The sequence below is a fragment of the Thermobia domestica genome, chromosome 3 (assembly GCF_964235325.1).
Source record: "Thermobia domestica chromosome 3, izTheDome1.hap1.1, whole genome shotgun sequence".
NCBI classification, from domain to species: Eukaryota; Metazoa; Arthropoda; class Insecta; order Zygentoma; family Lepismatidae; genus Thermobia; species Thermobia domestica.
The window spans coordinates 243,755,872-243,780,780 of NC_137456.1; the positions used below are offsets into that span (position 1 = coordinate 243,755,872).

The following is a 24,909-nucleotide window of genomic DNA, read 5'->3' on the forward strand; positions in this document are numbered from 1 at the left end:
GTGAGTGTCTCACTGTGAGTTTTCCGTTGATATGTGACGAAACTTTTACCATGTGATTAAAGTTTCAGGAAAGATATTTCTTGCTTTGTGTAGGATTTTTTATTGCTTATGTGTTTTGTAATTTCAGAGTAAAATGCATTGTATTTATTTCTTATATTATTCATTTGTGTGGTTTATTAGAAAAAAATATATTACCTCTGTATCATCGTTGTCATGCTTTCCGGTCTTGTTTTTCCATCAAGATGGGAAAGTCTGTATGTCAGGGAGAATCTTTAAAAAATGTTCTGAAAAACCGGGAATTCTTTCCCATAATTTTTTTCGTCACTCTGGAAATTTAGATTTCCCTTGCCATGATTTTCTGCTTCGAATTTTTTAGGCAATGGCGTTAAAGCTTTCTTGAATCCTTGTTTCACTTGTCCTACTCGTTCTTGCTCTGGTAGCAACATACGAGCCTCTGGACGGTTTGGGTGCGATACACAAAATATTTTCGGATTTGCAACGGCTTTAAGAGCTCGCAAATGTCTACTGGTGTCTTGTTACATTTGTATAGCGCGTTTACAGCAATATGATTCTCTGTCTCCCCACTCCAATATGTAGCTGCTACCATTTAGTTGGTGTGCTTTGTATCATCCTGAGTCATATGTCCCTGGGTTACATGCTCCAACTCCTCACGTCACATGGAACTACTCTAGAGACCTACGGAAGTAAGGACAATATATGGCAGTTACTTGTCCCGCGCGCGACTGTAATAAAGGAGATACCATTAGACATTAGGTAGTTCATTGTGGGATCGGATGAGCACTTGTTTTAAATTTTTATTGTCGATATGCTTTGTGCGATAATAATTGGCTATCAGTATGTCATATCAGTTCATACCGGCCCAGTTCTATAACTGCCCATAGGTAATTCAACAGATGGTGTATTTAAGTAAGAAAAATTCATACCATGCTTAGAAAAAAGTATGTGCATGAAATACACGTATCAGAAATAAAGTTTAAAATAAAACTTTAAAAATTAAGGTGCACAAAATGTGCAGTACTGCAAATTATGTCGTAAACAAATACGGTAATTATATGTGAATAATGCATCAGTAGGTATAGAACAAGGATGCCAAGGATGGAATAACAGAAAAATTAACTACTGGATGGACGATTGATACTAACTCCTTGTTTCTAGATTGTTTACCGAATTCTTCTATCAATTGAATTATGAGACGTATTTTTCTTTCTTTATTCTGTTAGCAATAATGACTAATTATCTGCTGACTATTTGTAGAAGTAAACTAATAAATAAAAATCAAATGACAAAAAGGACGCTTTCTGGTTTGATTAATCCATTTTTAGCTGAATCTTTAATATTCGATGAATTCGCTAAAATTAAAGTGTAATGAGTTTTGGAATAAGAAATAATGACATGTAATAATGTTAGTGTGCGAGTCAAGTGTTATCCTTATTTTAAGACATACTAAATATGATGTGGAGGAAAACATGTAATATAGAAAGGTGAAATTAAATTCTTGTTTACAAAGTCTCTTTAGTTAACGTCCCGCAGGTATATCTTTAAACTAAGGAGACAGATGAATGAAGTAAAGGTAATGGAACGAGACAGTGGGAGAAAACAGAACAACTTCGAGGAAACTCATGGATATAATATTGTCCACCAGAAACGCACTTGGACTATAATGAACCCAGGAACCCCTCTTTCCAAAGTAGTGTGTTTTATCATTGAACCACCATTCATTCTTTTGATAATTATTTAAATAAGAACAGGAATATTATATATTATTGTTGCACAAAAACCCAATACATACATTATTCTTCAGTTGCGAAATTAGGTCTACGAATGAGCAGATAACATGATATCTTCACTTAAAAAATCTGGTTAACGTTTATTTTACTAAACAAATTCATATGTCTATTCAAGACCGTACTCAGCTACACATTTCGACCTATTAATGTCCAAATTAGATTTTGGATTCACCTTGTATAACCTAAATCTACAATTAGGACTAAATAACCAAAATTTACAACTTCACATAAATTTAAAAATTTTTATTCAAACAATCAAACAAACTGAGCAGTTCATAAAATAACTACGCATCGTCTGCATGTAAGAACTTTTTCTCACTTACACTCTCAGACTTCAATATAAATATCCTAACAAATAAGTAGTAAGATATATATATATATATATATATATATATATATATATATATATATGTACTTGTCTTATCTTTTCCCATTGTAGACCCTGTACACGGCGTGGCAGGCAGGAGCTCTGACATCCTCCTATTTCCTCTATTGGCTACAAACCACCACGGCAGAATTAGCAAAGCACGAAGCTGAAGCGATTCCGCAAGGCTGGTCTTGCCAATGGGACAGGTATGGAATTTCATTCTTTTATACCTATTACAAATTGTTCTCTCTAACAGAGACTGCAAAGTGCTGTCTTGTATTGAGTGTTGGCTTCTGCCACTTGGAAATTGTTAAGCAATATGAGTTAACGTGAGGGATTTTTCTTTTTTTTAAATAAAGTACCTAAAGAAGATAAAAATCAAATAGCCATGAGTGTTAATGGCCGTGGTTTGGTTCAAATGCAAAGATCCTAGTCTGTTTCTTGCTAGCCTGTAAAGTAGAATTGCTGTAAAAGGTAATAAGAGATGACAGATGTGAAAATGAGGGAGGATGGAGTAAAGCCTGCAATAGCATGAGGGTTGTCAACTTGACTAGAGGTTTCCAAAAATAATACACTTGAGAAGGAGTCCGCGAAGAAGACGGTCTGTGGAGAAAGAAGAGTCGACGGCACAAAATACTGCGCTAAGGTAAGGATGTCACTTTCTTCCTTTGAAACAGTAGCATGAGAGGTATATTATACTGTTGAGAATACTTCAAATTAAATAAATTAAGTCAAAAATTTTCAGTCATAAGGCATGAAATATTTTTTTTATAAATTCAAATTATTTATTTTCTAACAGAATTCTCTAAAAAAATCATATTTTAATTTGTATGAATATCCTAAATACAAACATTTATGATCATTTTCTCTTTTGATTCTGTAAATGCTTGTTACAGTACTTTCTTTTATAATGACATTATACCATTTCAAGATTTATGCTTTGATCTTTCTTGACAGGATCCCCTGAATGGTTATCAACCACCCTGTGGAGTGTCTGCTGCTACTTCTACGCTTAAGTTCCGTCATTATCCATCATGTGTGCGTGTATAAGAAACAGCAGTAGCATCTGCATAATTATCACTTTCAATTCAGGTAGCAACGAAGCACCTAGATCAGGTTTAATGTGTATAATTATATCAGTGAAAGTAACTCGAATATTTACATGAAGTTAACGTAAGAAAAAGTTTAGGCAGGAGCACGATACGAGCAGCACAAAATGTTACTTCAATTATCCTTTTTATTTATTTATTTATTTATTTCTTGAATGACGGATAATAAGCATCTCATTTATGTTTGTTTCTAGCTTTGCTTATTAAGCTTCGCGGCAGTCACTAGCTACCACACCTTAGATATACACTGCCCGGGTGTTGATATATGTACAATCTCTTTAGCCTATAAGCGTAAATTTAATTTCAGTTTTATGTTTATTGATGCAGTTTTCTGATCTTGCGACTGTCTTTACAGTTCATTTACTTTTTCAGTTTATTTATTTGTACTTTCCTTACAACAACTGAGCTGTCATGGCTTCTAGGTCTTTTGGGGTGTGTCCGTACCTGTAAGATCTGATTTATTACTTCCGCATTTTTTTAGAAGTCATGTTGTCCTTGAAGTATTTATTTACCTTCTACATATTTATGTTCTGATCTTTCACGTATGAAATTGTAAGTGTTAATCGCACATCGTTTGTTATTAAAAAAATAGTATCATGATGATGAAGACGGCTATAATAATTTTTTTTATGTTATCAATAATGACGAAAGTCTTATTGATTCTTTCGGTGAATCATCCAATTTTTATTTTTTACTCTTTAAGAACATACCTAAAAAGTTGCATTCCCATGATGTTAAACAGGATGCAAAGTAGTCTGAAATTTTATACATATATACGTTCCTCAATTTTTTTAAACATTTTTCTTGCTCTTCCTATTTCCTTTTCAGTCTGATGCTTATACACCCTCCATTCCAAAAGAAACCGAACGTTTAAAAAAAAACAAAAAAGCAATGTACATTTTGGAACAAATCAATTTTATTAATCAATGTATTCCCCTTCTGCATCGATACACATATTTGCACGCTCCAACAAGTTGTCAAACGACTTCTCCATGTCCTTTATTGGAATGGTCTTTAGGACTGTGGTCGTCGCCTTCTCAATGGCATCAATCGATGCGTGCCAGTTTCCTTTCATCACCAAATGCAGTTTCGGAAACAGATAGAAATCCCATGGAGCGAGATCTGGTGAATAGGGCGGATGATGCAACCGAATAATGTGATTTTTGACCAAAAATTCAGTTACAAGTCGCGAACGATGTGATGGTGCATTATCGTCCAAAAGAGTCTAACTGCCGATTTCGCGATATTCGGGCCGAATACGACGAATTCTTGCCAGCAAACGCTTCATGACGCCCAAGTAAAACTCTCCAATGACTGTCTGGCCGGGCTGAACAAATTCTTTGTGGATAATTCCTTTTGAATCGTAAAAACAAATCAGCATCACCTTAACTTTTGACTTCACCAAGCGACTTTTTTGGGTGTTCCTTCATCCGGCGCTCTCCATTCAGCACTTTGCCGCTTTGTTTCGGGCTCATATTCAAAACACCACGTCTCGTCACCAGTTACAATCGATTTCAAGAAGTTTCGATCCTGCCGAGCACTTTTAACAATGTCTTTGCAATGCGCAATTCGATCAACTTTTTGGTCTTCGGTGAGTGTGTGGTACAAACCGCGAATTAACCTTCTTAAGGCCCAAAACTTCGGTCAAAATGCGGTATGCGGTTGTTTGAGGAATGCCTAATTCCATTTCAATAACTTTCACCGACGATTTTTTATGTTTGATGAATTCACGCACTTTTTCGATGTTTTCTTCCGATAATCCGGTTCTGGGACGGCCTGATCTTTCGTCATCATCCAGCGTCTCTCTACCCGATTTGAATCGCCTGAACCACTCGTAAACTTGCGTACGGGACAGACACTCATCACCATATGCATTTTGTAGCATTTGGTGCGTTTCACTAAAAGTTTTACCCAGTTTAACACAAAACTCAATTGCAGCTCGTTGTTTGAAACTCATTTTCCGACCGATGTATGCAACACACTGACAGTTGAAACGCAATAACTTTGTTGCCGTGCATCCAAATGTCATGACATTTATACCAGTTGTCAATGAGGGACTACGCCATCTACCGGTAAAATATTACAACAGATGGCACTAGTGGTACTATTTGCTTTCAAAAGTTCGGTTTCTTTTGGAATGGAGGGTGTAGGTCAGTCGTTGAGAGAACGGGTGTTGTTTTTGTTCTAGCATGAATATGTATTAATCATCACCTTCTATCATCCGTGCACTTTGATGATCAACTGGTAACTCCTGGACTGTTATTGTTATATTTACTTACGAATATGTATTATAAGAAAGTAAAAGTCAGAACTAAAATAAACCAAAATAGAACTACATAATCAGTCAGAATCCAAATCAAATGATAACTTTGTATAAAAACTTGGCAGAATATCAGGTAGTTCGAAGGACAAAAACGATGGAAGAAATATGTTAGAAGGTAATAAAGTATGTTTGACGGTACTATTTGAAAAGTTAGATGTAGCTGTTTAATCTCGTCATGGCCGGATGGCATTTGAAGAAATTCTTCGACTAACGTTTGATACCATGTTGTGCAATCGAATTCAAATTTTATACCTTCTGCACATACGTACAAATGAAATATCTCGAGGTAAATATGCAGTTTTTCTGTCAACAGTACAGCATCAATCAAACTATTGTATTCAGCTTTTTATCATCATTTAAAAGCTTAATGTACCATAATTTTTTCACGTACCACAGGAATATAATAGCGTAGCGGCTGAACGCCCGCTAGAGAGGAGAAAAGTCCCGGATTCGAACATAGGACATGCGAGTTTTTGGCAGTCAGCATTATCTCGCTTTACTTTGTATTTATTCTTCCACTTGTTACCCCACCAATTCTTCATTATTCACTTGCTATTACCCACTTTTAGCTGAAGGAGCAGAACGTGGAATGTTAGAACACAATATTTATATTTCTTTACGCGCCATATACTTAAGAAGGTAAGAAAGATGAATAATCGGAAAAGCTGTTGTTGTCTTTTCAATAGTTCGGTCAGCTGTCCGTATTGCTACGGACTCGGAAAAGATTACGGGTAATTCATAGGGCTTCGGATGCAAAGATATCCAAAAGTTGCTGAATTTCATTTAACACGACAGACGTAATTTTTCTTCCTTTATTTTTAATTTCATTGTTGCTTACTGAGTTTCATTCGAAAGCACATTTAGGTTTAACAGCTTTTTAGTTTATCACCTGAGTACCGTATCATAATGTCTCATTTAAAAGATGATTGAACCAGGTTTACAGTTTTGAGAACACTGTTCCTAATCACCTGAGTACCGTATCATAATGTCTCATTTAAAAGATGATTGAACCAGGTTTACAGTTTTGAGAACACTGTTCCTAATGATTTGTAAATAGAGTAACACTAATGGAATATTGCCCATCATTATTTAAAACATTCTAAAAATCAAACTATTGTAAACAGTATGACAGAAATTAAATAATCTCTACGTACTTTTGCGTATTTTTAATTTTAGAATTCTTATAATTTCGACATCTCATACAATCCTGGTATATTCATCAGATTTTAGTAACCTTTTGAGTAGTAAGTCGAGAGGAAAATTCATGTTACTTCCTTAATATTTCTTTCCCAGGTTATAAGGCTTAACTAACTCTATGGCTTGTGGAACCCGAAGATTCAATGCCGCGTTCACAAAAGCTCTCCACTGACTTCTATCCTTAGCCAACTGGATCTAGTTTCTACTTTGTATTCCTATTTCTGCGAGATCCATCTAAATATTGTCCTCCCATCTCCTCCTAAGTCTTCCTAATGGTCGTTTTCCAAATGGATTGCCAGTTAAAACTTTGAAAGCGTTTCTATTTTCTTCCATTCTGCCTACATGGTCTGCTCACCTGAGCCTCCTAGATTTAATGACCCTAACAGTGTTCGGTAAACAGTATAAATTATGTAGTTCCACGTTATGAAGCTTCCGCCATTCCTCATTATCGTTCCTCTTGGGTCCGAATATTCGTCCCAGTATCTTGTTCTCAAATACTTTCAATCTATGTTCTTCCTCCCAAGTAAGTGACCATGTTTCGCAACCGTAAACAACAGACATGATTATCGTTTTATATATTTTAAGTTTCAAATTCCTCAACAGAATTTGTGACAAGCGATTTTGAACTGAATAATAACACGAATTCCCTGCTTTTAATTGTTATAAGGCTTTACAACAACAACAACAATAATAATAATAAAATCACTATACAAACACAAAAGTGACCAGTATAGTTTTATGATATTTCTTAAGAGATCTTCAATTATTTTTAAAGAGGTAACAAATATGAACATGAGCCCCAAGTTGATAGTACAATCTTCGTATTTTTACGTTGGTAAAAATTGAAGTTTATTTATTTAACATGTGTCACAAAACAATAGTGATCACTTTGTGCTAGCATAATGAAGTAAGTATCTTAAAAAGTTGTTAAGCCTTGTAATCTGTGATACAAATATTAGGGAAGTAAGTGACACCCACTGTGGTGAAGATATCAGGATTGTATGAGGTATCGAAATTATAAGGATTCTCTAAATAAAATACGCAAGATATGTGATATTTAATTAATCTTTATTATGTGTCATTGCATATTATACCGAATTTGAAAACTTTTCCCTCTGGTGCATGGGGTCATTGGTTCGATCCCAGCTCGCGCCATGTGAACTTTATGGTGGACAAACACTGTGTGCGTGGGTTTTCTCGGGGTTCTCCCGTTTCCTCTCACTTTCCTCATTGCACTATTTCGTTCATTTCTCATCATTACCATCTCCTTTAGCCTAGCTGGCATAAGCATGGGACGTAAAACTTAGATTTCATTTCATTTCATGAAAACTTTTAACTTACTAACAATTTGAACATAACGCAATTATAATTACTTCTAATACAGGTCCCTGTTGCCTTTAATGGAATAGATCCAGTTAGCTGTTTTCTAGTCACACGTTAGTCCTGTCGGTTTTCATGGCAACAACCAATTCATTTTAATCTACTAATAAAACTAACTCCAATAATGTTTGTGAAGTGTTCATATCAATTCAATAGTTTCACTTTCATTGTGCGTTACGAGTAAATACCTTGTGCTGTGGAGAGTGAACGTGTAGAACGATATAAAATACTAACAATATTTGCATTATTGAGACCGACATTTACGATTTTTTTATTATTATTTATTCGCTGTGTTAAGCAGTTAATGAGCTAATTAGGATCACACTAGTGGGCCTTATAAAATTGCATTGTTAGTGCATATGTATGTCCGTTACTCCACATGTTAATTCTCGATCGAAAGCGAATCTTTGAATTTCGAGTTTGGCAATAGACAGCTAGAGCGATTATCTCGGCCGAAGTCGGTAATAGAGTCAGTCCGTTATTAATATCTTCATAAGTAACAGTGGCTATCCGTATTCCATTCATTCATAAATATACGTTTCACATAATGTCAAATGGAAAACTACTAGTAATTTGCAAACATTAGTCTGAAATGTAATTACTTCTATCAACATGGTTGATTCATTGATTACCGTGCATGTTAAAACACTGCTTTGTATGTTATTACTAGATCTATGACTGACGAAGAAAGAAAAGAAAAACGAAAATATAAACTTGGGTGGATAAAGATAGAGAATTAAACATTGTTTAAAAATTATACGAAAAAAAAAATGCGTATATAAGCAAGTTACTAGGTATTTATAATAGTACTATATTCAGAACATAACATACAGATACACAGTGATTTGATTGTAAGTCACTCACTTTTGAAGCGAAGACCTGCGGTGTGTGATCGTCATGTTCGCTCTTTTCAATTCAGGAATATCGTACGCATTAAAAAAAAAAGTTTGCATTTGTTGTTGTCTAATCTAAAAGGGCCTCAAGTTATTTCATAATCATATTTCTCATTAAGTGACATTACCTTTATAAGTTTTTATATACTCTTTGATTCTATAGTTCTTTGAAGTTAAAAAGAAGAAGAAGCAAAAAAAGAAAAAAACTTATCGGAATACGGTACGTGAATAATTTAAGCTCAACAACTCATCATTGCTGTAAGTTATCCATAACTTGAGCTCCCAACATTTAATTTGAATAGCCCTCCTCTTATTTGACATTGTTCAGTATTAGGGTTACCTTTATAATATTTACGGAATATCATATTTAGATAAAAAACAGAGATACATTCCTTTGGTTGGAAAATTCTGTACTCTTTCCTTCAGTTGTATATTACAATCGTGTTTCTTCTTCACCTATTCCAAAATTCCTATCACTTCTATATATCAGAATCGGGCGTACGAATGTGAATACATAACTTTGCAGAAACAAAGTACTTCAAAGAACCATTTTAGCAGCGATCGGAATTCAAAACGAATTTTTGTAGTTGTTACGTAGCCGTGGTAAAGGAAAAAGGTGTTTGCACTTTCGTATTGCATTCCTTCGCACTACTCAATGTTTTCCTTTTTGTATTATTATTATTTTTCTTTAGTTTACTTTTACACTATTATGTACTTAACAAGTGTTGCTACCTGTAATTGAAAGCGGTTTCAGAAGCAGATGTCATCGAACTTTAGTGAAGCATCACCAAGGATTTACCTTGTTCGAAGGAATTGCAGTGTTAATATTAACGCATTTGCTTCTTTGAGCGTTTTTTTTTTCTTTCTTTTTGAAATTGCGAAAAATGGAAAATTGGTAAATATATACAATATGAAAAATAGTGAATTAGAATTAACAGTTAATATTGAACAAGGAAAAGGTACAGTACATTCCGAATTTTTTTTCTGTGTGTGCATTATAAACTCAGTGATTGATTCTCAGTAAATTACATTGTAAAGCATTTGCATTGAGGAGAAGACAATATATTATTTATGGTAATATTTTAAAATATATTGTAATAATATTATTTGTACTTATGTATTATTTCCTTTTGTTTTGCATCGTATTACACGAATTCTTTTTTTCCCCCTCGATATGGTATAGGACCTACAAGCGATACTATTATCATAATGAAGCCACTGGTCAGACACAGTGGGAGTATCCTGGCATAGAATCCATCTCCCAAACAGCGTCAGAGGTAGCTTCTTCAAATCCTTCGTTGCCGCCCGAACCGCCCAAAACTCCGCCACCGCCGATGATTTCGTCAGGGAATGATGACGTAGCTGTTCCTCCTCCGCCAAGAATTTCAGAAAACACATGGCATGGGAAGAATTCTGCTGCCAGTCGGAAGAAAAAGAAAAAGAAAGCAGAAGATTCAAAAGAAAAGGGGGAAGTTACTTCGACGAGTTCTGATCTGTCAAAACCTGGTAAGTAATTAGTGAGAAAGAAAAAAAAAATCTAAAGAGTTTATCAGTAAGATCCAAAAGTAATCAATGGCATTACGTTTTAAGATAATGTTGAAGTTTTCCTCGTCTGCTTCGGTGGTTGGAATGGGTTTTTAAGACTCAGTCTTACACCACTTTTGCGGATGTATTACGCGGTAAATTCTCAATAGTTCGTTCATTGTTTCCTTTCAGTTCACGATTTTGCAAAATTTCATATAACAATAAAACTCCTGGATTTCGGGTACTACAGGCTCGGATAGATGCCTCATGTTAATGACAAACTGACAAATCGTAGTAATAACAGGTGACAGCTAACGAGATAGAATGAAAACTACAAGTGATTATATATATGGTCCGTATTTTTCGACATCCGACTTTGAGTTAACCCCCACCCCTCAAAAAAGAAAGAATAATTGGTTTCATATTGGACCAAAGTAACTTACGAGAAAAATTAACTCAATTGAATAATATTATGGTGCTCTAAGGGACCTGAAATTCTAATCTATTTACAATTTAGTATACGATATGAGGCAAAGGTCTGTAAATATATATTTACAGCAGGAGGAAAAGCGATTTAGTTTTCCGTGTTCTACAACACAATCAAAAATATATATACCAATATGTGCAATTACGAGGTAAACTACAGGTTACAAACGTCAACACTTTTGAACTAACAAGATATTTACCATGATTATTAATAAATCGCTTTCCGTAATGAACTCCAAAACTAACTCACTTAAGTTATCATTCACATAAATAAAGATAATAGATCCATTGATCCCGTCATAAATGTTTAGGACTAATGTACTACCTTCATTTCCCAAAACATGTCCGTCATTTTGGTGCGCTCTACCGTTTTAAGTGCGCTTAATGCATTAACGTTGCATTTACATTCAGCACTTTTCCTTCTGAAGATAAAAAGAACAAAATAGACAACATATTAATACTCATAGCGTATTTCAACGTCATTTGAGGTATGATGCGATATAAATTACCGTAACGAATAATGAAAATATCGAATAACTTAAACTAACAATACAAAACAAGCTCTGGAACGACCAAATTTTATGGGTCGTTACAAATTGTTCGTGGTGTATTTTCAGCTGAAACTTATGAAAACTCCATAAAAGATAATCCAGGAGAGAGAGAGAGCTCACATGATTCAAACAGCCAGTTCACATCATCATTCTCGACAGAACGCGTCCTGGGAACTTTCAAGCAGAAAGTCCAGAGTAATATAAATTTAAATAATTTATATGCATTGTTGAACTCTATACCTTTCCGTGCTATTTTGCCTTTGACCACTGGATACAGCTGTCTCACCAATCCAGCCATTGTTGCCAGAACATGATTCAAAGTTCCAATGTTCTTATTGGTAAGCTCGTTAGAAGAAAAGTAAAGTTTTAAGAGTATTCAAACATTCTTTAACTAATAATATACTGAAGTAATGAACATTGAATACTGTGTTATTTGTTACTGTATTATTTAAAATGAAAACTTTTTTCAACTTTACGTCATTTGCCCCGTACATTTTCAGATTCAAACTGTTGGACATTATATCCCATCAGTTGCAGAATCAAGCGTAACTAACACGATCCCACAGACCATCAATGCTCAGACTAAGCAGATGGCTTCGTTATTCAGAAACCCATGAGAATCACATCAAAACGTTTGCGTGTAACTTCCTTTTCGCCGTACCTTGAGTTAAAAACTTAGTGTATAGTTATCAAATTCAAGTTGGATAAACAATGAAACCTTCCTTGGCGGACAACTCCACAACACGGACAGTCAAAAATATATGTTTTACGGGACAGAACCCTTCCTTTTACGAACATGGACAGTCTTCTTATTCCTTCAACAGTTTAGTAACCTCTTCATGGCGATAAGGAATTATTCTGTACTTTCCACAGTTTGAAAATAAATCTGTGGTGCAGTACAGTAGACAAAAAAATCCCAAGTGAATGACCTGTGAATTATCACAATTGCAAGACGTGTTACTTTTATTCCATATAGTATGTTAATCAAGGGATTTTTACAGGGGAACTTTACGTTTCGAATGAGCATTTGAGGGAAGAACCACCCTTCTTTCTTCCATTCTAGGTAAAACATCTAAACACACATATGTGAATGCAAGAGGATAGCCATTCATATAGGTAAAAAGCATCCGGTCATAAATGCAGAGGAAGATTGTCATCATATCAATAATAATAGTTCCCCTGATAGTAGAGCCATAAATGCTAACATCACTAACTGCAATGGTAGCACACAGGATTTAACGTTGTCTAACTTGAATAAACTATTGACGTCATTAAGATACTCTTCACACATTCTAAGACGTGTCCCTCGTGGTGCTCGAAGTGCGGTTGCCGATACACTTTCCGAGGTGTTACAACAAGTAGTTATTTCAAATGGAAAAAAGAATGCTATATATATTTAACCATTTTATATTTCCATTTGTAGTGCTCCCAAACAATGTGAAAATATAAAGAATCTTACCTCATGGGCAAAATGAAGAGTTAGTCTTTGGTGTACTATAGGAATTGACGCCTTAACCTTACATTCACCAAAGGTCAAGAAATCCATACCTAAACACAACAGTTCAAATCTTAAGATTATAGAAAACAAACTAGCCGATGGTGACATCCGAGGAGAAGCTCGCCTACTAACATCAGATGATACAGCAGCAACCCCTGACATTTCAGTGTTTGGGTCGTTGTTGGAGAAATATCCAGCCCACCCTGGTACATTTACTTTCCCAAATCTTCCAGAAGACCAAAACAAAGTTCAAGGAGTTTCAGTAAACGAAGTTAAAAATGCTATTAATTCTTTTCCATCTAGCAGCGCGGGAGGTCTAGATAGTCTTCGCCCTCCATTCTCAAAGATCTTTTATCATGTCAAATACTTGAATCTAAGGAAAAGCTATTAAAAGCCTTCGGTGATTTTTTTCAATCTAATTGTTATGGGAAAAGTACCCTTGGAAATTTGTCCGTTGTTCTTCGGAGCCAAACTTATTGCTCTTGAAAAGAAATATGGTGGAATCAGACCAATCGCCATAGGGAATATATGGCGCAGAATATCAGCTAAAATTATATGCTTCCGAATACGAGAGCCAGTTAAGAACTTTTTGTCTCCCCATCAACTTGGAGTTTGTATTCCTAATGGAGCCGAAGCAGCTGTTCATTCAATATATTTTCAATATATATACTTGCCACGGTTTTTATCACATGGCAAGTACAATGACCCAACTGTTGGCTGGGACATCCACAATACTCGTCAAATATAAGCCCCTCATTTTTGACATGTTAAACTAAAAAAATTATTTTATTTTCGTCTCGCGGTTATGCCCTTTAGGCTAAAGGAGACGGATGGTCAGTGAAAGTGAATGGCGGTAAACTTATTATTTTGTGCTCTCCCAAAGGTACACGTAGCCACTAGACCAGCGGGGAGGCTCCTTTTTGATATGTTTCCACAGTTAGCAGAACTCCTCCCCTAACACCACAAGGCATCAGGTTTCCGGATATTCCTTCCCTGCTACGTTATGTAGGGCAGTTTATTGTCTAAATCAGCGTTTCCGAACCTTTTTCAACTTGCGGCACACTACGGGTGTAACTTGAATTTTCGCGGCACACTCATAGATATTATTATTATTATTATTATTATTATTATTATTATTATTATTATTATTATTATTATTATTATTATTATTATTATTTGCAAATATAAAATACCATGGTATTTTTTTTTTTCTGTGGTTACTGATCTCCACCTCCACAGAGGTGAAAGCTCGATAATTGGTTTTCCCCTATGCTAATTCATTGTGCTTATTTTTTATTCTAATTTTAAAATAGAAAACAAATGCAATGAAATACAGAACGCAGATTTCTAAAAATACGGTTTCTTTTTCGAAAACTGTATCCAACGTTTCACTAAGAACGAAGATCACTAAATAACGAACGAACGAACAAACAAATGTCTTGTACTTTTAACTTTGCTGTTTTAACCAAAACCGGTGCATAATTATTGCAATCACAGAGCTTGCGATGCGTCGAAGTCAAAACACAGCTGTTGAACAAAGTATTGTTCTGCCATTCACGTGCCAAAGTATGTTCTCCGAACGTTCACTTGACGCGTACCGTACAAGTGCTTTTATTTCTCGGTGTTACTATGACTCTCAATTGAAGCATAACATAGCAGCTAAACGTGGAAATGTGTACGAGCCGAAATACTGTCTGCTACACAGTAATAGATGTAGAATAATATATTACAATTACAGTAATTTTTTCCATAGTAGAAATTCATAGTAATGTGAAATACTAAAATGTACATTTTCCCCCCTATGTTTTGCAATTTGGTTGCTATAGAATTAATAATTTTGTTTCGATTTCCTCGCGGCACACCAGCGGTCCATTTGCGGCACACCAGTGTGCCGCGGCACACCGGTTGGGAAACGCTGGTCTAGATCCACAAAGACAGCCTCTCCAACAGCATAAGACTGTTGCCAGGGATTTGGAAAACAGTGCAGGTCAACACAGGAGATAACGTTGAACGCATGTACCTAGTTATATCATAAATACTGTCACAAAGTTTGGAGTGGTACTATAGGCATCCGGAGTGGCACAGTGCTGCCATCTGTGTATAAAGAGGAAGATGCATGTAGTATGTATTGTTCGACTGTTCATGACATACGTTGATATTGTACTGAGTTCTGATGGAGTGGGGCGATTACGAAAATCGTGTAGCAGTAATTGCATTACACAAGGTCGGGAAGACAGCAAGTGAGATTTTCAACCTCCTTAAACCCCTACAAATCAGCAAGAGATTCATGTATCGCGCCATACAGCGATACACAGAGACTGGAACGGCAGCTGACCGCGCAAGGAGTGGCAGACCACGAATGGTACGAATCCTGCAGGTCCAGAAAGTAGTCGCAGCAAGAATTCGAAGAAATCACAAAGTGTGATGGCTGCTGAGATGAACATAAACAGAAATACCATGTCTCCTGTGCTCAGGAGTGACCTACATCTACGAGCGTATAAGAGGCGGACTGGTCACTTTCTGACCCAAACATTAATGTCGCAGAGGGTTTTTAAATCAAAGAGATTGTTGCGGCCTTACGCCAAAAATTTGCACAGAAAGATTCTGTTCACTGACGAAAAGATGTTCACAACTGAGCAAGCCTACAACGCTCAAAATGACCGTGTGTATGCCACGTCATCTACTGCAGCTGCTGAGGCAGCTCCAAGGGTTCAGAGGCCACATCATCTTGCTTCAGTGATGGTTTGGTGGGGAGTGAGCTACCCAGGCACAACCCAGCTGCATTCTTGCGAACAAAGTGTTAAAACATATGCTAAGGTGTACCAGGACACAGTGCTAACACCTATAGTGAAACCACTGTCTGCCACCATGTTCCCTGGAGAAAGGTGGACCTTCCAGCAGGATTCCGCTCCAGGCCACAAAGCGAAAACAACCGAGGAGTGGCTGGCACGGAACGTTCCCGACTTCATTTCTACCGCTCATTGGCCTTCTAGCAGCCCGGACCTTAACCCGATGGACTACGAACTTTGGGCAGTCCTTCAGGCAAAGATCTGCCACAAACTGCATCATCTGTTGACAGTCTGAAACAATCCTTGACCCGAGCAGTGAACAATTTTCCCATGGACTTAATGCCATTGACCAGTGGCGGGACAGACTTCGTGCCTGCATCAAGGCCAAGGGGGACATTTTGAAAAAAGATTCGTGCGTTAGGTGTACAACATATCAATATAAAACATGACCAAAATAAATTGCCTGGATGTTAATACTCTCTGTGTTATTCACAAACCTCTGGCAGTATTTATAATATAACTAGGTAATAGGATTGTGAATGTGCGTTCAAAAAACATGTGTGTTATTTATTTTGCCAAATATTTTATTTACAACCTCTGTATGAGTTCCAAAATTGGCTTTAACGTAAGAAATAATAGTTGCTTTATGTGCTTACCATTGATATTTAAAATTATATGTTACACCATATATGTATGTATTTTTATGTATCTATAGTATTATTATTATTTTTTTAAAGGTTGTTCATCGCCACCAAGTAATAGCAAGGCTGACCGGTCATCAAGATCTAATTCGTCATGCGCTAGTGGATCTAGCATAAATCCAGAAATCTCTCCGCCACCTCTTCCTCCAGATGATCCTCCACCCCCGCCAGTTTCCAGTCCACCACCGCCGCCGGAAGATACACCACCTCGACCTCCTCTTCCCAGAGACCAGCCCCTGCCACCAGGTGTGGAGCCTGAAGAACAGATATTTGAAGCTGCTGCAGCAGTATCATTTACTTCTCCTCTTTTGTTGCCTGGTGCAGCACCACCATTACCGTCACAGCCTCTATTAACTTCCCAGTTTTCTTCTCTTACAACCTTACCACCACCTCCACCTCCAAAATCACCTCCTCCTCCTCCAGATTCAACAGATGTTGATGGAGAACCCTTAACTGTAGTGAATAATAGTCAGCTTCCTACTTCATATCCAATACCACAAACTGTTCCGGCTATAGGTATCCATCAGGGATCTGTGGTGTCGTCTAGTAGCAGCGGGGCCAGTGGGGCAGAGTTGAATAGCTCTCTTGTTTATGCAGCGTCTGCTCTTCCAAGCCATATCATCACTCGGCCGCCTGCCAAAAAGGACGCTCTCCGTGCAGAACTAGCATCATTCTACTCAGATTTGGCGTTCCTCGAAGCTTCAGGTTCAATACCACAAGGCCCTGCTGAACAAAATGGTGCAGCTGAGCCTGTTCCAGGGCCTTCAACCGTGCCAGACCCAGAACTTCTGCAGCACAGTCGGCAAGAAGCAGAAGCGTCTAAAAAGAAAAAGAAGGTAAGTTGAAAGAAAATCGTTAGCAATACTAAAACATATTATATTTACTTCGAACAAAACGAACCTTTTTGTCGAAGGTCAATATGTAATGGTAATATTATTCAAAAGAAGAACAGGTCAGTCTTCCTTGTGCCTCGTAGTGCAATAGAAAGAGACAAGTTCTGTTACGGTGGCAACATTTCGACTTACCTACAGTCCATGTGTGGCTGTTAATAGTTTTTGGACAGTTTTATTGCTGGTAAGAGAAGTAGTAATTGTACTATAAATTTTTGGTAAACTATCAGAATCGCAGTGTCATTAAACTTGGATTTTGGTCTTTTTTCCACTTTTACTACACTGCTTTTAGTAGGTTACTTTTCTTTTTGTTTGTTTGTTGAATTTCTCACTTTCAAACTAACTAGAACTTTAAAATTTTGTACTCGGCTCAATATTTAAGGCTTAAATGAGACTCCGTAGACCACAGCCTTAGGAAGGGCGACCAGTAATTTTAGTCTTAGTCGTATTTCTTCAATTTACCCCTCCCTGAAAAGAGAACTCCTCTATACAGTATTTTACAAAAGCATTGTCTAAATTTTTATTAAGAACATTACTTTTTTTTTTTTTATTTATAAATAGTTTCATGTAAGAAACAGCAAATGTACTTCGTGAGTATTATCATGTTTGTATGCAACACTAACAAGGCAAAATTGTCCACTAATAAAGAAGAAAAGAAAAAGTGTAAGGATAGGCAAGGACTCTACTTATAGACCAAAACTATTACTAGGTGCCTGGAAGTTGTAAAGCAAAACGTGGTTCCGTGAGATTGAGTTGCTATGATGTTAAGGACAAAAGCGTCACCTACTGTTTTATTTTCTGTAGTTCAACCTTAACGATGATCGCTGAAATTAGTATAGGAAATACAGTGTTGGTTAATCCATTGATGACAAATGATTGATTATGAATGAAGTGAAATTAAAGAATGTTCCCAAGATAGAAATAGTCGACTTTCGTTGCCCTTTCCGATCGACATATTTAATTACTTTTATATCCCGATACATTACTGGCTACGCTGGGACATGTACTTGATAATATTAATTGAGCACAATCCGTGGAACGTGAAGGCAAAAATGACGGGTTTCCGGGAACGATTCATTTGTAGTTTCCACCGCCCATTATAACCACTCAGTAATAGTGAAACGGTGCATTTTTTTTAACCACTATATACTTTTTCCAAGCTGAATGAAAAATTTGGTACTCTTCCGAGATAGCAAGAGCAAGTAGATCTTGATAGACTATGCTTTTCATACCAGATTATTCATGCATAGAGACGTAGATTTTTCGAAATTTCCATTAAAAGTCTTTTAAAACAAGCGAAGAAAGAAAATAGGGGAAATATTTGAATAGTGTTTACAAAATGGAAGATGTATTCCCAAATGAGGTATCTTTGGAATCAGTCTGAAAGTATTCGAAACGAAAAGTGTGTCACACATTTGAAGTACTTAACCATAGAATCGTAAGCAGTCGTCCTAGTACGGTGTTTATTTATTTCCTTTTTTCCTTGCAAAATAGGCTGTAATAATAATTTTCATGCTGTCCGCATAGTTTGTGATAAAAATCAAGAGAAACCGCAAAAATTGCGTATTAACGAGAACCCATATTATTTCGCGACGTAAAATTTCGTCAAAATTGAATTATGAGTGTTATTGTGCCTGTTGTTAGTAGTGAACAAAGTCTTTTAGTGTTACGCCATATCCTAAATGTTTAGTTCCTTTTCATGGATCACTTGTTGAAAACTGATCGGAATGAATCCATTCGACTTTTCTTTTTAACCATCTACACATCTGGAATCTAATTTATATCTTTCAGGATTCATATGCAATTTGTACTACTGTGTTTATATATATATAAACTAATTCGGTTTCGCACAAAGCAGTGTGTGGCACAGTGTTAAAACTGATCGCTGCACAGGTTGGAATGGAATTCTTGTCTTCATTTTAGTAAAACGTATACTTTTATCACTGTTCTATCAGGGTTACTGCAGCCATCTAGCAGTTCTGTATATGTATATGTTCCTTTCGCAGTGTTCCCACCTACCTGGAGAAGTGAGGAATTCAATTTACTCGAAAAAAAATCCTGGAAAAAGTCAGGGAATTTTAAGTACAATTTTTTGCTTCTCAGAACCATTTTTTTACCTTACCTGGTTATTTTATTGGATACTTCTCAAAATAATTAATTTGTTTTCAATATTTCTTTACCTATACATACACATTATATACATGTACCTGCATAGCATAAGGACAGTCAAACGAAAACCGAACACCCTCCATAAAACACATTTTTCGCAAAAGTTGGCAACACTGCTGTTATCGATACTGCCATCTCTCGGGAAAGGAAATGCATAGTGCCAACTCACAGGTGCACACAGTTGTTCGTTTATTGCTCTAAAGGTGAGCGTAGTGAAAAGTGTGTTCGTCCATCATTAGAAATGGAGGCAAGGAAAGAAGACAAAGAGGTATGGTTCGTTGTCTGGTGACTGAAGGAGTTGGGACACGCAAAACTCATCGTCGCATGTCTGCTGTGTATGGCGAACACTACATGTTACTGACAAGTGTGCAGGAGTGGCATAAGAGATTCCAAGGAGGACATACGTCACTGCAAGACGTTTCACGCCCAGGACAGGCCCATTAAGCCATTCCCCTCGCGAGTCGATGGTCTTATTCGGGAAAACCGACGAGTCACAGAGAAAGAAGTTCGTGTTCAGGTCGGAATTAGCCATGTTTCCGTGCATGCCATTATCAAAGACCACCTGCAGTTCCGAAAAAAAATTGCACGAAGTGGATTCCGCATCGAAAGATTTACAGAATGACTTCAAGTGTGATGTATCTGTTTCGGTACCGCGAGGAAGAATATACGTTTTTGTCCCATATCGTTACAGGAGACGAAACGTGGTGCCACTATTTTGAGCCCGAGAGCAAACGGCAAAGCCAACAATGGAAATACTCCAATTCTCCCCCGCCAAAGAAATCCAAAGCTGTTCATACAAGTTCCGGTAAAGTTGTGATGACCTTCTTCTTCAACTGCAAGGGCCCTCTGCTTGTTGACTTCCTCGAACGTCTTTGCGAAAACAGACGCGCTATAAAGTCAAAACGCCCTGGAATACTTTCGGACGGAATCATTCTTTTGCATGATAATGCCCGTCTTCATACTGCCAATCTGGTGAGGTATATGCTTTAGAGCTTTGTCTGGGAAACACTTCAACATCATCCGTACAGCCCAGATCTTTACATTTTTGGTGACCTGAAGAAAGGAATTCGTGGACGTCGGTTTAAATCGAACGAGAAAGTGCAAGAGTGGGCGAGGTTGTGGATCCATCAGCGACCTAACTCCTTCTACAAGACTGGAATTGATCTTCTCGTCTCCCAGTGAGATAAATGTATTGACGCGTCTGACAATTACTTTCGAATATAAAGCATTTCATTTGTACTTTTTCGCGTGTGTTCGGTTTTCGTTTGACTGCCCCTCATAGATGAAGAACTCCCTGGTCCAAGAAAAAATATTTTCTTTTTTCTTTTTAATTGTACCGGGTGTAGGAAAAGTCAGGGGCCATAGCCCAACTCCATTATGAGTAAAGATATGAAAAATTAGAAAGAGAGGGAAGTTTTTGGAAATCGAGTAGATGGTTTTCGATCTGAAATGATGGAATTCTTCCAGTCACACCAGCTATTTGGGTATCACACTGGTGAGGAGCCCCATGTTAAATGAAAAAGCAACGTTGTTAATTTAGCAGGCTGTTCTCTTGAACTCTTCCCATATAAACATCATCATCGTTGGGAAAATGACTGTAGGTATTCTTGGTTATCTCACACAAGGTACACGTTCTCCACGTCCTTTTTGCATATCCTATGTTCCATACGAACAGTCTGTTGGACTGTAAACGTAGTTTTTTCATTTAACTCTTTGAAGCACAAGTTTTACGTTGGTAGAATTTACACGTATTACACACTTTTTCCTTTTGTACTGACGCTATAGAAAATGGAAAATGCAAAATCAAATTTTTCTGGCCTATATTTTTTAGCTATGGGGTGGTATAGGGGAGCTTGCCCCAGTACCGTACACCTAAGCATTTTTTCTATTTGGTTAAAAACCAATCAACAAATTGAACAAGAAAACACGCTGACAATAATCACAGCATTGATAATAATATAGTGTAACAAGAACATTTTTATTATAAGCTTTGAACATGAGATTCTTTGATTTCTAAAATGCTAAAAATTGCGTTGTTCAAAAAACTGTTCCCAGTACCAGACAGATTACTACAAATATCAAACGGAAGACTGGTTGTGAATATGAAAGCAAATGTTATGTTGTAGTTGTCAAATACAATTTATTTGATATGTTAATAGGTATTACATTATCCAGTTCGTACACTGTTAGCTGATAGGATGAGCTATATTAGTACTTTCAGTTCAAATTGTCCAGTAGCTCTCCGAACTACAGTTTCCCGCTAACAGACTATCCACAGCTTCCTTCATACATACTTCATCCCATTTCCCTTTCTTGTATGTAGCTATCCTTGTACCAAGACCCTGAAAATAAATTTCACCCTAAATATTTTCTCAGCTAAGACTAATTAAGTAAGTTCTTTTGTCCGGTACTGGGAACATACGGAGTGTCCGGTATTGGGACCACACGATCTATTGGAAAAAATATTACCAACTAAAGGCTGTGGAAATTTTAGTCAATGCTTCCACACTGTACGCTTCTTTAATTATTAAGAAATATTATGAGAATAAAATAAATTTATTTCACTTACCAGAAGAGGGTGAAAATCTTCTGTAAAAGTTATATGCGTAATGCAAGACACCAGCGAGGATTAATTTTCTGAGATTTACTTGAGACTGGGGCGCACGACAGACAAGTGCCGCCAAACACTTACCCTGTTGATAAATGCTATAGATGCATGTAGAATAACCACTGCACCGGAATGCAAAAACTACTACTGTTCGGTACTGGGGCAAGCTCCCCTATATTTAATACCACCATGCAACAATATGAATTCTTAATCCAGCCCAACCTAACCTTCTAAAAACAAATGTCTCTGAAAATAAGATATACAGACACAAAGAAACACCTACAATAACCTTTACACCTTAACTTTACTCGTATAACATACATTTTTGCAGTGTTGTACTTACGAACAAGAATATAAGGCACTGTTCAATTTGAAAACTTGAGAGAAAGCGCAGTCTTATTTGAAAAATGCTCGGTAGTATCCTTCGTACTCGTATCCATGGAACTGTTCGAAAATGTTTTAGATTTACACATACATAATGACACCTCATACTCTTGAGCACATCCACTTCTTTTTGGCGCTACACGTCGAGCTGTCATTAGGGAAACACTATAATGATCATGAAGTTAGACGCACTGGACCAATAATCTCTGTAAGACAGCTGATTCTTTATTCCCATCAACAAATTTATGCCTAGGAATACTCGAATTTCTTCGTCAGTAGTGGAAATGAATTGCTTTCCGGCCTGTCTAGCATACAGATTAATTTGGAAAGCAATCAAATCAACTAGTTCGTTTGGGAATACTTGTTTCAATAGGTCAATTGGAGTAGGGTTGTTGATGTCTGTAATATAGGAACTTGGTCCCGATTTAGTAGAGAAGGGAATCATCGGGGGTAGGTTGTACTGATTAATTCAGGAAGATATTCTGCTCCATCTGATTCGTACATACTTCATCTGATAATTCACATGATGCTGCTGATGATGATTGTGGTTGTGTTTCATAATCTGAATCATCAGTTTCTGTTTCTGATGCGGAATCAGATGGTATAGTACAAAAAATTTCCTTTATGTCGCTATCTTTCAGTCTTGATCTTTACAGAATGGTCAGAGAACTTGCACGGTGGTAATGAAAATATACTACCACAGATTTCAAAGTAGCACACAGTGGTAACAAACATATACCACACACAAAGAACTTTACAGAAACACTAATTATCAAACGAACTTGCAAAATGAAGAAAACGTCTTCTAACTAAGCTTCAGACAGAGAAGTGAAGCACAGAGAACGTCGTCTACACTAAAAAACAACAGAATAATTCCTGCAAACAATGGCGCAGATGACAGTACAATAGGAATGGTGCCAACCCAAAACAGTGTTGTAAAAGTGACATTTGCTTAGGTGCGAAAAGAATTACTTATCCAGAGAAAACATTGCTAATAAAAGTATACCCCCGTGTAACGTCCGCAAAATTCTCTAAAAGGTGGTATAATATTAGTACCACCGTGCTTCAAAGAGAACACAGACCGAATTATCAGGTGGATCCCAAACGGCTGGTGTGACTGGAAAAATTCAACCTTTTTAGATTGAAAACCACTTATTTCCAAGAACTTCCCATTTTTTGATATCATCTTTATTAATATGAGTTGTCCTACAACCCCGGGCTTTTGATACACTCGGTATATAGACCTGGGAAACCTGTAAAAGTCAGGAAATTTTTGCTCGCCAAATAGTGGTAAGCCTGGCTTGTTTCTCTGCAAGTCCAAATCTTTGATTACTCAATTAATATATGGTTTAAACAATAGTGAATATATATTTTAAAACATCCTCGCATTTCATTGGTTTATTTTTGTTTAAATTTTTTTGTGTGGAAAACATGTATAAAATATGTTATTCATTTCCTGGAATTGTATTTATATCTACTTCTTGTTTTGTTTCAGACAAAATTAGCTCCAGGGCTTGCTCTTAAGAAGAAGGGTGTGTCATCGCTAGTCGCCAAATGGCAGCAAGTCCAACAAGAAGTTCGTCGTGACTTGAAAAGTTTAGACGAGGAAGATAGTGTCTCGTCGACACATAAGTAAAGAGACTGAAAAAAAATGACCTCCAGATAATTATAATCATGATGTAATTATTTTGTGTCTTAAAGACTTAACAATTCCCTAAAGGGAATGTTCAGTTAATTTTTCATAATGTGAATTACATCTTGTGTATATACATTCGGACCAAATGATGTTTTGTAAGTAGGAAAATAAATATTACATTCTTCTATATGATAATTTTCTTAAATCTTCCTTTCTGTTAATTCATTCAAAGTGAAATCCGTTTGGTTTTCTTTTATTTGAGACACGACACGAGTAAGGCTTCCATATGTTTTAGACTAGAAAACCGGCATATTCTATGAAAAGGGTCTTTCCTAGTAAGATAGTGAAATTGGCCCTTGATCCAAATTGGGTCGCTATTGTCCCTAAAGGTTACCCTTGACCTAAAACTACCTCAAAAAAACTTTGGCCCCCTCCCCTTACTGAATTATCGTATCATACATGCTCAAAATTGAATATTTTTAAAATTTTGGTGGGGGTGGTCGAAAAATTTTGAAAGTTTCACAGATTGTAGATACTATCTAGATGTAAATGTGCTTTTTTTTTTTCAAAATCATCGATGCATATTTTCTTTATTT

The 24,909-nt window shown here is 36.7% G+C and overlaps 1 protein-coding gene across 1 annotated transcript in view; it reads left to right on the forward strand.

Moving 5' to 3' along the window:
* LOC145680999 (uncharacterized) overlaps positions 1-24,500 on the forward strand; it is a 54,999-nt gene extending 30,499 nt beyond the window's left edge. The window contains exons 8-11 of the mRNA XM_081752262.1: positions 2,248-2,381; positions 10,261-10,583; positions 16,663-17,462; positions 24,173-24,500. Coding sequence (XP_081608388.1) covers positions 2,248-2,381; positions 10,261-10,583; positions 16,663-17,462; positions 24,173-24,313 — 1,398 coding nt within the window. The 3' untranslated portion in view covers positions 24,314-24,500. The remainder of the gene's footprint in view (positions 1-2,247; positions 2,382-10,260; positions 10,584-16,662; positions 17,463-24,172) is intronic.
* Positions 24,501-24,909: the final 409 nt, after the last annotated feature.